This window comes from Canis lupus, chromosome 26 (genome assembly GCF_011100685.1).
Source record: "Canis lupus familiaris isolate Mischka breed German Shepherd chromosome 26, alternate assembly UU_Cfam_GSD_1.0, whole genome shotgun sequence".
NCBI lineage: Eukaryota > Metazoa > Chordata > Mammalia > Carnivora > Canidae > Canis > Canis lupus.
The window spans coordinates 13379501-13398757 of record NC_049247.1 but is presented as its reverse complement, the minus strand read 5'-3'; the positions used below and the strand labels follow the sequence as shown (position 1 = coordinate 13398757).

Sequence of the window (19257 nt, the reverse complement as noted above, 5' to 3'; positions counted from 1 at the left end):
TCCCTCCCCCGGACGGAGGCTCCGGCCGCGCTCGGCTCAGCAGCGCCGCCCGCGAGCCGCCCTCCAGCCGCCGCCGCCGCCGCCGCCGCCGCCGCCGCGGCTGCAGCTCCAGCTCCGGGCCCCTCCCCCGCCCCCGCCCCCGCCCCCCCGCGCGGCCGGCGCCCGTCACGTGACGCGGCGCTAGCCAATGGCGGGCCGAGCCGCGGTCGGCGGCCGCCATTGCTGTCAGAGCGAGCGAGCCCGGGGAGGGAGGAGAAGCGAGGCTGACTGGGGAGGAGGGGGGGGGTGGGGGAGGAAGAGGAAGGAGGGGACGTCGCTCGGCTGCCGGGGTCGCCCGCTGGCTTCGTCCGCACCCCCCCCTTCGCGAGTTCGCGCTCCGCGGCGGCGGCGGCTCCGAGGCGGCGGCGGCGGCTCCGGGGCTCGCCTCCCCTCACGCGCCGGCGGGGGCCGGGGGGAGTCGGTGGCTGGAGATAAACAAGGCGGCGGCGGCGGCGGCGGCGGCGGTGGCGGCGGCGGCGGCGGCGGCGGAGGCACAGGGAAGGCGGAGGCGGCGGCCGGCCGGGAGGCAGCGGCGGCCCTGAGAGGCGGGGAGGGCGCCGGGCCGCGCGGACAGCGCCCCCCGCCGCCGCCGGAGCCGCGCGAGCCGCCGCGGGAGCCGCCGCGGGAGCCGCCGCCGCCGCCGCCCGAGCAGGAAGGAGCCGCGCGGCCGCCGCGGACCCCCCCGCCGGCCCGGGCCCGCCGCCCCCGGCGCGGCGTCGCCGCGGCGCCTCCCGCCCGCCCGCCCGCCCGCCGGCCCTCGCGCCCTCCTCCCCCGGCGGCGGCGGCCCGGCCGCCCCGCGCTCCCCGGCGAGGCGCCGCCGCCCGGCCCGGCCCGGCCTCGCCTCGGACGCCTCGCTCCGACATGCCCCGCTCTGGCGGCCGGGCTCGCGGAGGATCATGACTGCGGCAGCGAACTGGGTGGCGAACGGGGCGAGCCTGGAGGATTGTCACTCCAACCTCTTCTCGCTGGTGAGTAGCCGGGCGGCGGGGAGGGGGGCTGCGGCGGGGGGGCCCGACCTGCGCCGCCGACCAACTTTCTCCTCCCGCCGCCGGGACGTCGCCCCTCCCTCGCCGCTCCCCGCCGCCCGCCGCCCGCCGCTTCTCCCCCTTTTGGATCGTCTCTCCCTCGCCTTGGATCCCGTCCAGTGTTTATTTGGCTCTTTAAAAATCATTTGTGAGCGCGGCGCTCGGCGTGGAATTTGCATGTGGAAGTCTCAAAGCTGCGGATTCTGGGTCGCACTTCGAACGCCCACCCTCTGTTGCCATCACACCCCCTTCCCCTCCCCTCTCTCCCCCCCCCCCCCTTTTTTACCCCTAAATGTGGAAGGCTTTGCCTTGTGCTGCCCGCGCCCGCGATAAGCAGCCTTTTCTCCCCCCCCCCCCGCCCGCCCCCCTTGCGGGATCGGCTGCCCGCCCGCCTTTCGAAAATTTTTTTTTAATTCCGTAATGACACCTGCAATTTCGCCCGAAAACAGTTGATTGAATGCGATTGTGTCAGTAAAGGACTCTTGCACCCGAAGCTCCTGCGATTGTAAACAGCGACGGCCGCCTGCCTCTCGGGGCTCCCTGCGCCGGAGAGCCGGAAAGCCATTGCACCGAGCCGACGGAAGGTGGAGGAGCCTTTTTCTTCCCTCTCTCCTCCTGTGTCTTTTAAAAACTGTTTTCTCTATCCTAACAACGAATCCACACACACACACAAAAGCAACAAGCTGGGCGGTTTGATAACATCGCTTTTATCTGCCTTCGCCTTTCTCGCGCTCTCTCTCTCTGATAATTGACAACTTTTCCCTCGGATTTGAATCGCCTGCCTTAATCTTGAAGCAGTTAGGGTGTCAATTGTTCTCCTGGAAGCCTGGCACCCGACGACGACGTCTAGATTCATCGAAATTAAAAATGTATAGGGCTCCAGCAACTCTTTCCTGGCGGTGGCACTGACATTTGGTGGTAAATGCCATCTTTGCTTTTTTATTGGGTCGTATTACCTAGCTCTGAAAACATTCACCTTGTTAAACCTGGCGTTTAGGCTAATAATTGCGGTGCGTGGTCTTTAAATATGTGCTTTGTGCATGAGTTACTGTATGTATAGCTATGTGCCCGGGAGACTACGAATTTGTTTAAATATTGAGCAAAGATTTGTAAACAGATGTAAGGCAATTATGTTTCAAGCGTAGAATATAATTGGAAAATTGGCTGAACGGTTTGTTTAATTTAGCTTTTAAAAAAACCCAACTTAAGTCATGTACCCTTTTTGAGGGGGACTGCCTTTGGAGAGCATGCATTTTGGAAATTGTTTTCTGTAACCCCTGCAGTAGATAGAAGCATCATTTCCTTTTAATCCTTGTTTACAATTACACTGGATAAATAATTTAGTGTTCAAATTGTAATTAGTTACATTTAATTATGGGTAGGCATAGATGCTTTTTTTTTTTTCTCTTTGAGACTAGTGGAGAAATACACATTCTTGCCAACTTTTCAAATGGAAGTGTTATTTTATTAAATATTTCCTTATGCAGATAAAAAACATCAAGACACGTGATTTTTACCTACAAAAAGACGGTGACATAATATCTGTACTTTAAAGTATAGATCAGGTCAGTCTTTTTTTTTTTTTCTTCCAACATTTTTATTTAGGTATTCAGTCTTAAAATTCAATTACAAGTTTCAGTTCTGCCTCTTCGTACTGTGATAATTTTCCCTTGATCTTTCGACATATAGGAATAGAATTCATTTTGCCACCTCTTTTCTCTCTCCCAGTATATCATTTAGTATCAGTCAGATTCAGAGACTTTAATAGATTAGCAAACATATTGATTAAGGGGTATTTAAAATGGTTTTTGTTTGGTGGCTGGTGACCACATTGACACTTTAACAGGTAATTAAAATAACCAAGTAGACCAATATTAGTGAGGAGAGAGGCCCGAAATTACCATATATCATTCAGACTGGTAATGGCTTGTGTATATGTGGCTAATTTATATACAGTAGATTTTGCAGACCAATGAAATTATACGTGTAGCCAGACTTTAGGATATATCATTTTTTTATCTTTTTTTTTTTTAACTCAAGGATGATAATGTTAAAGAGATAAGATGCTTGAGATTCTTTTGGAGAAACAAGCAATTTTATAGGAGAGGATTTTGTGTTTTATGACTGACTAAAGGTTTGTACTTTGGGTATTTCTCTCCTCAGCCTTTTTAAACCAGGAATTGAGGGTTGTTGTTGTTTGTGTGTGTGTGTGTGTGTGTGTGTGTATAGTATTACTTATTAGGTGGCAACTTTGAAATAAAGAGCTGAGGAAATGCATGGGTTGACCTTTTCTTTTTTATTTAACAACTGTAGAATGTCTACATTCTTTTGTGTATGAAGGGTGGATAAGGTGCTAATTTTTTTTTTTAATTGAGAATCTTAAAAAGCTGATGATACTGTGAATTTTTGCTCATTCCAAATGAAGAGTTTCCTTGAAAAGCAAATACAGCAGGAACCTAGAATTTTAAAAATACGTTGTCTGAAGTACATTGTATAGAATAGTTAATTCCAAGGGAGATAAAATCATCTCCTGTTTAAAATAAAGCATGTATTACAAGGACTCTTATGTGCTTAATGATAGCATGTATTTTTCTTTTTGGCCTGCAATTTTCTGAGCAAAGTATTGTTTATAGAGAATTTACTTAGATACTCATATTAATGTGCATTGAAATATAAACTAGAGGTTAAACTACAGATCATTAGTTGGTACCACACTAATGATCCACCCACTTTCTATTACCTTGAAGGGTTCATTATGGCTTAACAAAAGTTGATTGTGCAATCAACTACCTTAAGATTTTTGTTCTTGTTTTGCTTTCTGATTTTCTACTGCATGGCATCAGATTTCCCAAATTGTCTGTTACCCCCCCCACCCCCATTTCCTAATGTGAAGAATGCCATTGTGTATGTATGATATGGGTGATTGCATGTTTCTTACTCTGCATTACTTACTGCTGCATTAAATGCATGCCTTGCTGTTACCTTTGTGAATCAAAACTGTTTTCTCATGCAGTCCATCACATTTCTGGGAAGACTCTTGTTACATATTCAGCCAGTTATGATTCAGTTAAGTGTGTTAAATCTGTCTTTTTGGAAAGTGTAACAGTCCACCCTATGGTGTGTCAGCTCACCCTTGAGGGAAGACATAATTTCCAGATAAAAATATATTTTTAGTTTTGTTTCTTTAGTCTTGTTTCTCTACTGTGATCATATGGAGGAAAGTGATTTTGTGTTCTTTAGCTAGATTTAAGTATATACTCTTTGAGGTGGGTTGGTCTAATTCTTAGGTATGTGTCTTCCACGTTTAGGTTGTTTTATTTGTTAGAATCTTCCTGACTATGGGATAATTGGGTGATGGTATCAAATTCTCTTCCCTGAATTGAAACACACATAGACATATAGTGCATACTTCCTATGAAGGACTGGACCATTAATTCTGTATATGAAGCTTTCAGGGAATCTGTTGGTGACCTTTCTTTTTTTCTGAAGAGACTTTTTTTTTTTTTTTTTTTTGCAGAGAGAGAAGATAGTTGTAAATATAGAAACTTTGAAATCTATTCTTTTAAGCTAGAACCAAATGGGGATGGCTATGAGTTGAAAATGAGGCAAAGGGAAGGATTTCTCTCATTTTCTCAAGTGTCAAAATACATGCACAGAGTGTTTTTTCATCCCAATTGACAATTTTAGTATTTAAACTTCAAGCATCTTTTTTTTCATGATGGTTTATTTTCTTTAATGAAAATATTCATAATTTGCTAATGTATGTTTTCTGTTTAGCATTTTGTTGTTAGTAGCACATGGTGTTACAGTATTTATATATTTTTAATAGCAATAATTGCCACCCGGTAATAGTTGCCATATTAACCTCCAATTGCTAGTAAATATTTTTAAGTACATAATAGACAGCAATTTAAGGCATAGTGTAGCAGTTTACTGGACCGTTTTAAAGAGCCATTTGTACGTGTGATGAGTTCATAATTTTAAAGAGAAAATAATGTACCTAAGACTTCCATGGTGCAAAATAATGTTGCTGTGTTACTGCTCGAAGTGCTCACTGAGAGGAAGTTAGTTTGGGACTCTCTTCTTTGTGAGAATAAAGGCCTGGGGTTGCCTTTAGGACTATAAGTGTTTATTGAGTTTATCCCAGGGGCTTATATAGCTTAGCATTTTCTTTGGAATGTTTTGCTCATGTTTTCATGGTTGTATTAGGTATTTATTTGGGGAAAAAATCTAAGGCATTCCTTTAAATAACATTAAGTTATAGTAGTGGATTATATTAGTTAGATATGTAAGAATGGATTCATCTTTTTTGTTCACTGGCTAATGTAGCCTTGTTAATTGTGAGTTAATTGTATTTATCAAACACTTTTGGAGATCTCCTCTACTCTTGAGAGTAACAAAGAGGATACTCTGTCACCAGTTTGTATTATATGCTATAAATTGAGACAACCATTTGCAAAAGATAAGTACATTCTATAGTTATGTTTGCCAGATTATTTAAAATTGAGTTGAAAAAGAAATTGAGTTGAAACTCAATGTAAATAGTAAAAAGATTGCTTATCTGGAATTTTTTTTTTTTTTTTTTTTTTTTTTTTTTTTTTTAGTATGTGTGCTGCCGAATGAGCACTATCTGGATTTTTTTAATGAATAGTTAATACAGCTGTCAAAAGTTTGATTCAGGGATAGACTAGATATTTTTCTGAAATGATTTGACTTATTTTTGATAGAAGAGAATAATAATAATGTTCCCTCTTTCAGTAGTAGAAGGTACTGATGTGTGTGTTTGTTTTTTTTCCTGAAAGTGGATGTTTATTTTTCATAGAAACTAGCCAGTGAAACTAGCCAGTGAGAGAGATTAAAGTTTAAGAAAATTAATAATATGATTGAATATTGGGTATTATTATTACTGAAGTGTGCTCTGCAGCTATATATTAAGTTGAGAAAAAGAATTTCTGCAACATTGTTATTAGTGCCATTTGTTTAGAATGTATTGTGTGCTAATCTGCTCCAGAAGCTATTTGTGTTCTGTAGTGTTGGCCACCAGAATTTCTATTTTGTGTTTTTTTTTTTTTTTAAAAAACATTCGTATTTTGAGAAATAATATCTAATGCATTGCAAAGTGAGGTAGTTAGGTAGCCTAAAAATGTGCTGTGGGGTATAGTTAAAAAAAATTCTCTCTCTCACACACACATTTGTTTCGTAGGACTTGCTTAGAATTTTGGAATTAATGAATCAATATTTGTAATGTGTTCTTGGAGTTTAGAACTTTTTTTCCCTCTTGAATCATTTAACTTCTTTCTGATCCTGTTCAGATAATTTCCTTTTATAGTATGTGCTTTCATTGTTTATTTGAAAGATTTGAAGGTGTTAGCTTTGTTCTGTTGTGGGAATTCACTTCATTACATAGGGGAGACGATTTTCCATTAATCTCGGTAAATATTAACATAAACGAGGAATAGTAAATTCAGACTCATTTGCATGAATGAAATATGTATGCTTGCCCAATTTTTGTTTAGTATAAAGTCACTTATGTACATTGACATAGTTTTCTCTCTCTCCTTTAGTTGTTATAAAAGTTTTAAATTCAATTAAAATGTTGCGGTTGATGTTATTTCTGACAGTTCCCCCTACTCTATTATGATGTTTTATTCTTTAATTTAAAAAATCATTTGTGGTATAGATTAGATTTTATCCCCATAAATTGGCTCTCATAGTCTTCTTTTAAGAGTGCCTGTTTTGCTTGCATTTATGTTAGCATGCTTTTATGTTTGTTGGAATAGAGTTGTTTTCCTTTTTTGAACTAAGAAAATGTCTTTCAGAGTACATTTGGATTGTATTCTGGAAAAAAAGAAGAAAGATGACTTTTTATTTTTCTTTCTTTCTAGATGAGAATTAGGAGAATCAGTTGTGTCCAAGGGAAAATGTTATGTCATTGACCTCTCCATACTCTGGTTTATTATGTATATTTCTGAATGTTTATTTTCTTATTCTTGGTGAATTGTGGTAAAATCCTATTAAAACTGTAGTTTTACTACTGTGAAATAGCACAGAGCCCTGGTTGACAGCTTTCTACATTTTGTTAGTTTTTCCAGTGTGGTGAAATTCCATTACTGTTGAAGGAGCCTCCTGGGTTGATTGTATTAAAATTTCATTTGTGTCTTTATTTTGCATAGTTTAGATTTGTAACTTTAACTTAAAAAAATGGAAAGGGAAAAAAATGGCAAGGGAAGATAAAGAGAATTAGGTAAACTTGCAGGTAAATATTCTTTTCTTATTTCATCATTGGATCTCTTTATTATAATAAAGTCATAATTTGTCCTAAATCACTGCATCAATTTGATATATTTTAAGACATTTGATATTTAAATTTGAGGAAATGTTCTGTTTCAAATAAAATATAGGATTAATTGTGAATAAAATTTTTATAATATTGAGTGGAAATTTCAAAGATTGACCATCTAAAACGGTATATTGCATGAAAACTTGTGGATTTTTTTTTTTCTCTCAAAGAGCATTGATAAGTGTCTGAGGAAGTATTTTTGTGTAAGACACATGAAGCGTCCTCACAGAGTTCTACATTATTTCATTAAATAGGAAAGATGATTAAATCCATCTGGGCTTAATTTGAGAGCTAATAAGTAAAGTATTCAAAAGAGTATAATTGGTGTGAAAAAAACATTTTGTGTTGGCAATTCTTAATGATTGAATTTTAATGTCCTAAAGAGAAATAAGGAAAAACATATGGATATGTAACTCGGGAACCAGATCCTAGTTTATTTTTTTAAATTATTTTTTATTTTTTTGCATGTGTATATTTGTTTGGCACAATCCTACTCATCTTTTAAGTAGGTCAAATATCACCTCCTCCATGAAGCTTTCCCTAACTCTCACTGGCAGAACTAGTCACTCTTGCTCTGTAAATGTACCTTCTTTGTACCTGTGATAAGCACATGAGCTTCTGTAGGGCAGTGACCCTGCTACATCATCTTTGCCTTCTGTTTAATAGTTAGGCCCTCATTAACTATTTGTTAAATGAATGAATTACTGAACAACTATTCTCTATTTCCCAAGGGAGTTCTCATTGCTCATTTAGGTCCTGACCACAATTATGTTATTTTTCTTTGAATTTATTTAAATTTTTAGCTCAGTATTCTGAATATATATTTTCTAGCCTATATGTACTGTGGCTTGGTAATATTTTAGGTGAGTTCTAACCTTTTTTTTAAAGAAACTCACAACTGATCAAGAAATGTGTGCTTATCATACATCAAAGGAATAGGAATTCAGTTAGTTATTTCGTTTTCTGTAGTATAATAGGCAACCTATAGATTTTGGAACCTGTTAGAGATTTTATTTGGGGCTTGATCCAGAAGTCCTTCATTTTCATTCTTTAAGCTGTATGGTAGGGCTTTTGTTCAACCTTTAGTTCAGGATTGCTTTTCATGAGCCCAGCATAATGGGCAGTAATGGGGAAAATTGAGTGGTATTCATATTTTTTATTAGTAACTAGTCAGATCGGGTTGGTTGCGTTGTGGTTATGTGCCTCAGTTTCTCCTAAAATAAACTTGATGGAAATATGGAGGGCAGGAAATATGAAAGATCATTTTGGATACCTTTTAAGGGAAGACTAGAGATTGTTCTTTAGTTACTTAACAAATTACAGCTCAAGTCAGAGAGTAGCCCTAGGCAGTTCACTAGGAAGTTGCAATGGCAAAATTAGTTGTTTTAAGTATGGCACTTTTGTTGTATTTGTACTTGTTTTAGGGGGAGCAGAAGATTAAGTTCTGTGTCTTTTGTCATAAATAAGCCATCATTGAGAAGAATAACTCGAATTTTATCTTTGGATGTTCAAATTTTCATTTGTATATGTGATTCACAGTTGTGTGGTGTATCTTTAATATGCTGAGTGATTTTGCTGTACCAACCCTAAGTTATGACTGGCTGAGCCTGGAAATTGAACTGTGGCTCTTCCTTGGGAGTTTAAGCGATTAATTCCTTGGCAGCTCCAGAGTGCTCTTTGAACTTTAAATAGTAGTTCTATTAACATTTTGAGATTTGTCTCAGGGAATGTCAGAAATAGTACTTAATAAATATCTTTTTCTTCTTAAAGACTAAATCATGTTTTAGTCTGACACACATGTCACAACCCTTACTATGTTTTTGAACAAAGTATATATTCTCAACTACTGGCTAATTTCTGTTTTCCATTTAATAATGCAACAGCATCTAAAATTATTTTTAGATATTGTTGAAGGAGTGAATTCCCCCACCCCCAACTGTAGGTTTTGCAATAGTCAGTGGAAAACTTAGTGGCCTAAGTTTTTATCCAGAGGTGTAGAATTTTACATATAGGTGTTGTTCAGTATTTTAAAATATTTTTTAAAAAGTTAATTTCTCAGTTTTTTCTCCCATGTAGAAAGTTATCCTTTGTTGCTACAAATGATGGTTAGCTTATTTTTGTTGTGTTGTACTTGATTACTTGTATTATTTATGGTAGCATTTTTATGGGAATGAACTTAAATTTATTGTCCCTGTTTAAAATGTCAGGAACACTTATCCTCTGACTGTGTAGTGTTGGCAATCAGAGCAGGCGCTCCAAAAACCCTTCTTGGCCCCAGGCAAGGGAAGTGAGGACAGCCTGGCACCTAGGCACTTTTCTAGGCATTGGAGAGAGGATTGCTATCAAAAGAGTGTTGAGAGGTGCAGATGTGTGTCCCATCCCCCGCCCCCCCCCCCCCCCCGTCCCCTCCCCCCATGGGGAGAATTTTCCCTTTTTCCCTTCCCTTCCTCCCCACCCCCCTTCCCTTCCTGTTGGGATCAACTGCTGCTTCCTCTTTGATACACTTTAATCAAAACTTTGAGAATAGTGGCAGGTCCTGTGATGTCATCAGGAAAAGATTTTTGTATTTCTTTGTCTTTTAGCTCTTCCCTTACCTTTTTTCCTTCACTTACACCAGAGAGAAGCTTTCTACTTGCTATTCTGTGTGGTAAATGAGGACTTCTGAGCCATAGTGAAATGAAAAAGGGAATTGCGGGTGAGATTGGATGGAGTAGCCAATAAACTGGTATTTAAAAGTGTTAATTTCTTGTATGTTATGTTTGAGAAATTTAGGACTTACAGATTTCATTTGTGAATAATGTATATACATCAGTAGTGATTAAAATCTGGCTTGAACTTATAAAAGGGCTAATGCTTTGATGTGTGGGGAAAAAAGATCTACATGTATTATTTAATTTCTAAGATGCCATGTGCTGAGTGCAGGGGAGGAGCACCACTGACAGGTAGCATAGGACCTTGTAGCCAGAAACACTCAGAAGGGGTTTTAAACTGGATCTTGAAAGAGTTACTAGAGAGGAATGGAAAGGACATTCTTTGGAAGCTCAGTTGATAAGTCTGTCCTTGAGAATATTTACTGACTGGTATCTAGGAGAGCACTTCTGTTTTATGGTCTTGGTTCTTGGTTTCCTTTTAAAAAATTACAAAACATGTTGAAATCTGGGGTGCCTGGATGGCTCAGTCCGGTAAGCATCTGCCTTTGGCTCAGATCATGATCTCTGGGTCCTGGGATTGAGGCGCCTCCCCCCTCCCCGTTGGGTTCCCTTCTCTCTCTCCCTCTGTCTCCTGCTCCCCCTTGCTTATGCTCTCTCTTGCTCACTCACGTGTGTGTGCGCGCGCGCACGCGTGTACGTGTGCTTTCTTTCTCTCAAATAAAATCTTAGAAAAAAGCTTATTGAAATCTAATTTTTGTTAGGTGGAAAATTTGAAGTGTGGGCAGGCCAATTTGGATTAAGAAATGGTGATGTTAAAATAATCAGTTTTCTAAAATAATTCAGTTCTGAACTTTAAAAAAAACAGTGCTGTATTACGCAAAATGCTAATGACTAAAGTGACAAATATTTCAGAAACTGGACAGACGTGAATCTTAAATGAGCAGATGGGATATGAAACTAAAAGCAGGAGATAATCCAAGACTATATAGAAACTATTATGAGAACTGAATTGAGGAAAAACAAGTGTGTTAAATGGTATTACATTTAATAATGTGTTTAAAAGCCTTTCTAGGATTGCTCTCTTACATAGACAAACTAGAATTGTTGAACTATGTAACCCATCCTTTAAATTTTGTGCATTTAAAACAAATTAGGTTTCAGTCCAGGATTACTTTTCATGAAGACTAGACATTTAAGTCATGAATATATGTTATATGTGCTTTTCAGTCTACTATAATTTGCTTTCTCTGCAATAAAGATAAAGAGGATAATCATGATTTTCGGAGACAGTCATAGTGGACCTTAAAAAGAAGAGGTGTAACGAGTGAAAGATGAGGAAATTTGCTATTTGGATGGCTGGGTACTTAATTGAAATCGTTATATTTGACTGTTGAGGGTAGACTCTGGATTTTGGTGGGTTGAAAAATGAATCAGTGGTACACTTTCAGCTGGAGAAGCTTGATCCAGGAAGCAAGCAGGGATTTGGGAGTGGGGATGGTAAGAGTTTGAAAGGTAGATTGAAAGAAATTTTTTAGAATCCAAGAGCCTCATTTGTGTTTGTGGGCTTAGGAGCAACAGTAGTGGAGGAGCATAAGGAAAGATGCAAGATAGAAGAAAAGTTGTTAGTTGATGAAAGGAGTCTGGCAAGAGTTGGTAGCAAGAACCCAGGCCATGGCTGGGGCCAGTGCTAGAAAAGAGTAAGACCCCTCAAATCAAAGATAAAAGGATATAAGATATGAGTAAGTGTGAAGGAAGGGCGGGGGCAGTCTCAGTTGTAGCCTGAGTGCTTTTCAAATTCAGAGATTAAATATATTGAGCTTGAGCGTAAATAAATTTAAAAGAGGGGATCCCTGGGTGGCTCAGCGGTTTGGCGCCTGCCTTTGGCCCAGGGCGCGATCCTGGAGTCCTGGGATCGAGTCCCGCGTCGGGCTCCCGGCATGGAGCCTGCTTCTCCCTCCTCCTGTGTCTCTGCCTCTCTCTCTCTCTATGTCTATCATAAAATAAATAAATAAATATTAAAAAAAAAAGAAGTAGCTAAAAATTTTGCATTTTACTTGATGTGCTTGTAATTAGTCTTTATTTTTTTATTTTCCGCTAATGGTCATTTTAAGTAGGTCAGATGTCATCTTCCTAAGTGTACACTTTAAAATTATAAAGCTAATTCTGAGCTAGTCATACTAGAATCGACATACATCTGCCCAAATGAGAAGGGCTCCTAGTAAGCCTCCTTGAAACATATCAAATACCAGTGCCATTGTCCATATATTTCTGGTCTTTTTCCTTTGAAATTGCTTTTAGAGTTTAGTCAGCCACTTTAGAAAATCTTATTTTAAAGGATGCTTCTTTGGTCAGTGCCTCCTCTTCTCTCTTTGTAATTTACTATGTTCTGCTTTTCGCTCCAAGTTGTTGCCAGTTTAGTACCTTAAGATGGGGTTCTTACTAATGATGAGCAAAAACCCTAGGAAGAACTCTACTTTTGGCTATATGGCATTCATATGTTGTAGATGTGTGCTAAGAATTCCTGCCCTGCTTGTATACATCTGCCTCCCAGGTCCTGAGTCTGGTGGTTCAATGTATTTTGTTTTCAGACAGTTTCAATGAAAATGAATTTAGTTGGTACTACATTAACTGGTAAGAGTGGATATTGGGACAAGTTAAGTAGACGTGAGATTTTTGCTTTTGGGGGATCAAAGCAAATTATCATAAGGGAGGAGTAGACTTGAGTAGAATTGTAAAGTTACATCTTGTCTGTCTAGCAAACATCAGATACCATCCTGAGGTCCATTTTTAGTGAGACTGAGGTAATCATTAAGAAAAGCCTTAGGATAAATACAAAAATATCCTGTTGAGATAATCTCTTACAATTTTAGCAGAAAGTTGGAGACCAAAGTTTTATACTGTTGGTCTACTCATTTGAGACTACCTAGTACGCTATCTTGTATCCCATAAATGCACTTTAGCAATTCTTCCACTGGTGAAGATTAGGGTAAATGGCACTTACATATATTTAGAATTTCAGTGTATTGTGGTCTGCCTTAGGGTTTAGTGGAGTGGAGCTGTAGAGGATATTTTAACTATAATAGTCATGCCTATATTAGTTATTTAAATTACGAGTTGGAGTGGCAAGTATTTTCTGGTTTTGGATTCGGGAATATAATGAATTTTTTCTCAGCTTTGTTTTTATGTTCTTCAGAGTACATGGATGAGTTTATTTATCATTCTCTTTGTAAGTTCTTTTCGCATTTAAAAAAAAAGGAATTGAGGGGTGCCTGGGTGACTCGGTTAAGCGTATGACTCTTGATTTCAGCTCAGGTTATAATCTCAGGTTTGTGAGATCAAGCCCCATATTGGGCTCCATGCTGGGTGTGGAGCCTACTTAAATTCTTTCCCTCTCCTTTTGTCCCTCCCTCTTCCCTCTAAAAAGAAAAAAAAAAAAAAAAAAAAAAAGAGAGAGAAAGAAAGGAATTGAAATTCTATCAAAAAATATGGTGTTATAATCGTAGATATTTTAGGAACATTTACTTTCATGATAATTATTCTCAACAACAGGCACATTTTAATTTTACAGATTTATAAAGCACCTGAGCAATATAACATTTAGAAGTTATATCAGCATAAATCTACATCCCAGCTGCTGAAGGCCATAAATATTTACTTTTCAAAATACAAGTTCTTAACTAAACTTCAGTTACTAAAAACATTTTTTTTTTTTTTACTAAAAACATTTTTAAAAGTATGTTGGTTTACATACAAAGTGTAATAAGTTGTGTGGATTGAGTCAAGTGTCCTGATTCCAAATAGATTAAACTCATTAGTTGTCTATAAATTACTTGAAAGAGATATGTACAAAATGATATTTTGTTGCTCTTTGGTGATACCATGGTGAAATTGAGTTTTGTAACCCAGACAGATGGTGCTATTCTTGAATCTGTGTGCAAGATCCTATAACATTTAATTCAACAGTGGAATAATTCTCATGAGAACTCATACTTTGATATGTATAAGCTAATAAACTGGCTTCTTTAATAAATTTATAAATTTGTTCTGAAAAAGAAGTATTTACTTAGGCAAGTTAATACTGGATCTGTTAAGATAAATAGCATGTTTTGGTAGTTTATCTGTTAATCTCAAGGAATATCTAAGATGGAAAATGAATGAAACTCACTAAGGTAGGCAGACACTTGTCTTCTAAAGGAGCTTTGATTTTGTTGCCAAACTTTCTCATGTGGTAGGTGTGATATACCTGACAAACTTATTAAGAACCCAAAAGAGCTGACTTGAACATTTCTCAGAAACTGAGAAATTTGGCAATCTGTGTTAGAATTCATTTTAGAAAATTGCTATTGATTTAGGTTCTTTGTGATCCACCTTACCTTTTTAGTATTGGAATTGAAAATAGAGGGCTCCTTGGTGGTTCAGTCAGTTAAGCATCTGTCTTTGGCTCAGGTCATGATCCCAGGGTCCTGGTTTCGAATCCTATATTGGGCTCCCTGCTAAGAGCCTGCTTCTCCCTCTCCCTCTGCCTGCCATCCTGCCTACTTGTGTGTGCTCTGTCAAATAAGTAAATACTGTAAAAAAAAGAAAGTAGCAGTGTTTTAAACTGCTTAACCCAGTTTTAATAAATTATGTGGACAGAACTTTATTTGTAAAAGTTTGTTTTCAGTGGTAACTAAAATGAGATGAATAAGTTTGTCAGTTACATAAATAATAATACATAAGTTGTCCCAACATTTCTGGATGTCCTTGTCAATTATTCTTTCATTAGGTATACTTTTTATTTAATACCTAGTCTTTAATAGATGGGAGACAAGACTGAAAGGTGATGTTTGATGCCAGATTGGATGACATGAAGAACCTGGAAAGTTTGTTCCATATGCTCTGGGAGAATGCCTGAAGGGTTTTAAGGAGGATAATGACATGATCAGATTTATGTTTCAGAGGGAAAACTCCTGTGGGCTCTGAGGTGTATAGATTGTAATAGGGAAAAACCAAAGGCAGAGAGAAGGCTCGTAGAGTAGGCTGGATGTGAGAAACCATTCAGGGATAGTAGGAGTGGAGAGAGAAATGACCAAGTGATACTTAGGAAGTACAACTGATAGGACTTGGTGACCAATACATGAGGAAACACATGGCAACAGATGTGTTCTTTCTTGGTTTTATGACATTTGCATTCTTATGTATGTAAAGCCAGGAGGAAGAGTGGGCAGCATCCATATGATAAGTTGTTAGCAGGAGACTTAGGCTTTGATCACAGGAGTGCATATGTGAAAGTATTCACTGAGCCTGGGTCCTTGCTGTTAAGTCCTACAGAACTCAAAAACAAAAATTTTTTTTTAAAGATTTTATTTATTCATGAGAGAGAGAGGCAGAGACACAGGCAGAGGCTGTGTCTCCCTGCAGGGAACCCGATTCAGGACTTGATCCCAGGACCCCGGGATCACACCCTGAGCTGAAGGCAGACGCTCAACTGCTGAGCCACCCAGGCGTCCCTCAAAAGAAGTTTTAAAGTTAATTATGGACAGGATCTTGGGGCAAAATGGCAGGAAATAGTGAAAATAAAGTAAAAACAAACATTGACATCTATAATCTGCTTGTTTTCAGAAAAGATTTGAGGGCAACCCGGGTGGCTCAGTGGTTTGGTGCCTGCCTTTAGCCCAGGGCGTGATTCTGGAGTCCGGGATCGAATCCTGCACGGAGCCTGCTTCTCCCTCTGCCTATGTTTCTGCCTGCCTCTCTCTCTCTCTCTCTCTCTCTCTGTCTCTCATGAATAAATAAATAAAATATTGAAAAAAAAAGATTTGAGGTGTGGGAAGAAGAAGGGAGAAGGCAAGGCCAGTGGGGTGGATGGAAAAGGGCCTTTGGAGAGGTATGGATGGTGAAGATGGTGGTTGGAGGTAGAATTGGTATTTTGGAAGAGAAAAAGCTCATGAAACTTTGATGATCAGAAATGGGCATGAGAAACCCTGATAGGAAGAAAGAAAATGGAGGTGGGGGTACCCTAACAGCAGTGGGCTTATTACATAGCCCTTATTACATTAAGCCTTTGCTTCTAATAGTGGTAAGCTCGGGAAGCAGATTACATATTTTCCCTGCAAATCTGTTTTAGGATGTTTTCATTGAGTTTTTTATTTAAAGGTTTTGATTGCATCTCATACTGGTGATATTTTTGGTAGGAGGAGGAAATAGACTTTTAACCCTGTTTTTCTTGCCTTTGTGGAAATTGCCAATTTGTATAATGGATAGAATAGAGAAGATACTTGTAAAGACTCCAAACAGTGTGTGTCTTTGGTGCCTCTTCCTCATTCTAACTTTGAGTTCCTTTAAATTTTTATTCCAGTCATTCTATTTTTGTTCCCTCAGCACTTGGCTTTCTGATTGTACAATATTTTTATAGGTATTGAGACTGTGATTGTTATGTCATATCTTTACCTCACATTTTGGGAAAAAATTTCCCTTCCTCTGTCCTTCTCTGCCTGTCCCTCCATACCCCTCTCCTTTTTCAGCACATTCCTGGGCTCCCTGAGCTCTGGAGCCATCTGTGCCCATGCTGCACTTTTACTTGGCAGTGCCAGTTCTCAGTGAAAGCGCTAAAATGTACATGTGCACTTCAGAACTCTTTGATGTAATCTCCTTGGTGTGGTGGGGATCCTCTCCTGTTGTTTTGAGTGCACTTACTGGCACAGCGTGTGCTATCCATTGTCAATTGGTTGTAATTCATTCAGCCTTCCCATGTGGGTAGATTTTTCACTTGGTTACCCTGAAGGTGGAGAGTTGGCTTTCTTGCAGTGTCATTTTTCTTTAATTTCTCTCCAAGTGAGGTAGTAACTAATGAAACACGAAATATTTCCAAGAAATGTAACTTCCAAGAAACTAAAACTATAAAAAATGAAAACAGCTAGTCTATTAGATCAGATTTACCCCAGCTCTTCCATTCTTGTTAATGTTCCCTTTTTGTGTACATAGAGGTAATCACAGTATAAATATAGTTCTTCATTCAGCTGAATTCACTAACACATTTTCCATGTGGTTACAGTTTTGTAGTTATAATTTTAAAAGAAAAGTTATTTATTTTATAAATTTAATAAAAAGTTACATAATTAGTTTCTTTTTTTTTTTTTTTTTTTTACATAATTAGTTTCAAATTCAAACAACATTCAAGCAATAAAACCTGTGAAGGTTCTCTGCCCCCATGGGGAGGTAACTACCAGTAATCTAATTTTTGTCATTACAGATTTTGTGTTTTGCATATGTTTGTGTGTGTATATACATAAGCAGTTTTGAAATTTTTTATTAAATATGAGTACGTAAAAGTAGAATATATAAATCACCTATAAGGTAGAATTGTGATACAGTGAACACCCATGTGCCTAATACCCAGAGTAAGAAAAAGGACATTTTATCATTTGCATAGTCTTATGGTGCCCTTTCCTTTCCATTCTTTTTTCTCTTAAAGATTATCCTAAATTTTATGTTTATCTTTCTGTATTTTTTTTTATTATTAAGTAGGCTCCATGCCCAGCATGATGCTGAATGCAGGACTTTAATTCACGACTCTGAGATGGAGACCTGTGCTGAGATCAAGAGTCAGATGTTTACCAGACTGAGCCACCCAGGCGCCCCTATCTTTCTGTTTTTCTTTTCTTTTTTTTTTATTTTTTTATTTTTTAAGATTTTACTTATTTATTTGAGAGAGAAAGAGAACATGAGAGTGAGCAGGGAGTGGGGGTAGGGTTGAACCCCTTTTCCCCACTGCAGGAGAGGGAGAGGCAGAGGCAGAGTTTTTACTGAGCAGGGAGCCTGATGTGGGGCTCAGTCCCAGGACCCTCTTATCATGAGTCAAAGGCAGATGCTTAACTGACTGAGCCACCCAGATGCGCCCTTTGGATTTTTAAAAAGTTTTAATTATATATGTTTAGGATAAGTGTCTATATATAGTTTTACATGTTTTTGAGCTTTTTGTAAGTAAAATATACTATTCTTTTGCAACTTTTTAAGTTTAATATTATGTTCTAACAATGTGTACTTATAGTTCACTCTTACGCTCATTTATGCATTCTGTTGATGATGGGTATATTTGTAGTTAAAAACTCATGAGGGATAATTCTCCAGCTTCTACTGTACCATGCTTTTTCTGCTTAACATTGTCTGAAGATATTTTAAAGTAAGCAAATTTAGATATATCTCATTTTTTTCTATGTGTGTTTTTTAAAACAGTTGGTATTCTGCATTATAGGATGGGTGCACTATTGTTAGACCATCAGCTGTGAGAAACATTGGTTCACTTTTTTCCTGTAATAGTATAGTTACACTTTAAATTTTGATAGTTATAGCCATAAATTCTTAAAAAATGTGTCAGTTTACATTCCTATGGGCAATGTATAAATGTCCATTAATGAAACTTAAATTTTTTCTATTTTAAGAAATATCTCAGTGTTTTAATTTTCAGTTATTTCTAATGAAGTTATGAGCATCTTTTCATACGTATGGATATGCATATTCTCTGATTTTTTTTCTTATTTTTTGAATCATTTAATCTCTAAAAGCCCTTTTGTTTTTCTATTTAAATTTCTAGTCATTCACTAATAGGAATCTATATTTCATGTCAGATCTTTACATGTTATACACATTGTTAGAGCTTTTGCTGTTTCTAAAACTTCTTTTTAAATGCCTGAAACTGTCTAGCTGCTTGCCTGCTACATGCATTTTCTCATCAAGGTCCTGATGAGGTAGTACTATTCCCGTTTTTCATTAAAAAAAAAAAAAAAAAAAAAGTGAGGGAAGAATGTTAAGTAATGTAACCAGTGTCACAAAGCCAGCAGGTGATGGAGTTGTTATTGACTTCAGAGCCTAAACACACTTAACCAGTATGTGTGTATTGTATGCTCTTCTTTCTTTTATCTATATTGCTGTAGGACTTCTATGAAGCTCCTCTTAGCTATTTTAAGCATTATTGGTTCTTTTCTGAGCCTTTTAAAAATTAACAGTGTAGACCATATAATATAGAGCAAGCATGAAGGTAGAAATCACTGGAGCATATAGATTTGCCTGAGATTAATGGAGTGATAATACAGTTTACTTTTTTTTTAAAGTTTCATCGGAGATTAATGGAGTAATAATGCAGCTTAAAATTTCTCCCCACAGATAGGGAGATAGATTTTTTTCCTCTTAGACTGCTTTATTCCAAATTGAGGAATCATTTGG

At 38.6% G+C, this 19257-nt stretch overlaps 1 protein-coding gene across 4 annotated transcripts in view; it reads left to right on the top strand.

Annotated features, from left to right (window-relative positions):
* Positions 1 to 859: 859 nt before the first annotated feature.
* The window catches only part of MED13L (mediator complex subunit 13L), a 295303-nt gene continuing 276905 nt past the window's right edge, over positions 860 to 19257 (top strand). For 3 of the 4 annotated variants that reach the window (XR_005379205.1, XM_038575206.1, XM_038575205.1), the window contains exon 1: positions 860 to 1008. Coding sequence is in view for 3 of the 4 variants with exons in the window: in XM_038575206.1 (XP_038431134.1) it covers positions 937 to 1008 (72 nt within the window). In the remaining variant the exon portion in view is untranslated. The remainder of the gene's footprint in view (positions 1009 to 19257) is intronic. The other variant, XM_038575207.1, reaches the window with a different exon arrangement.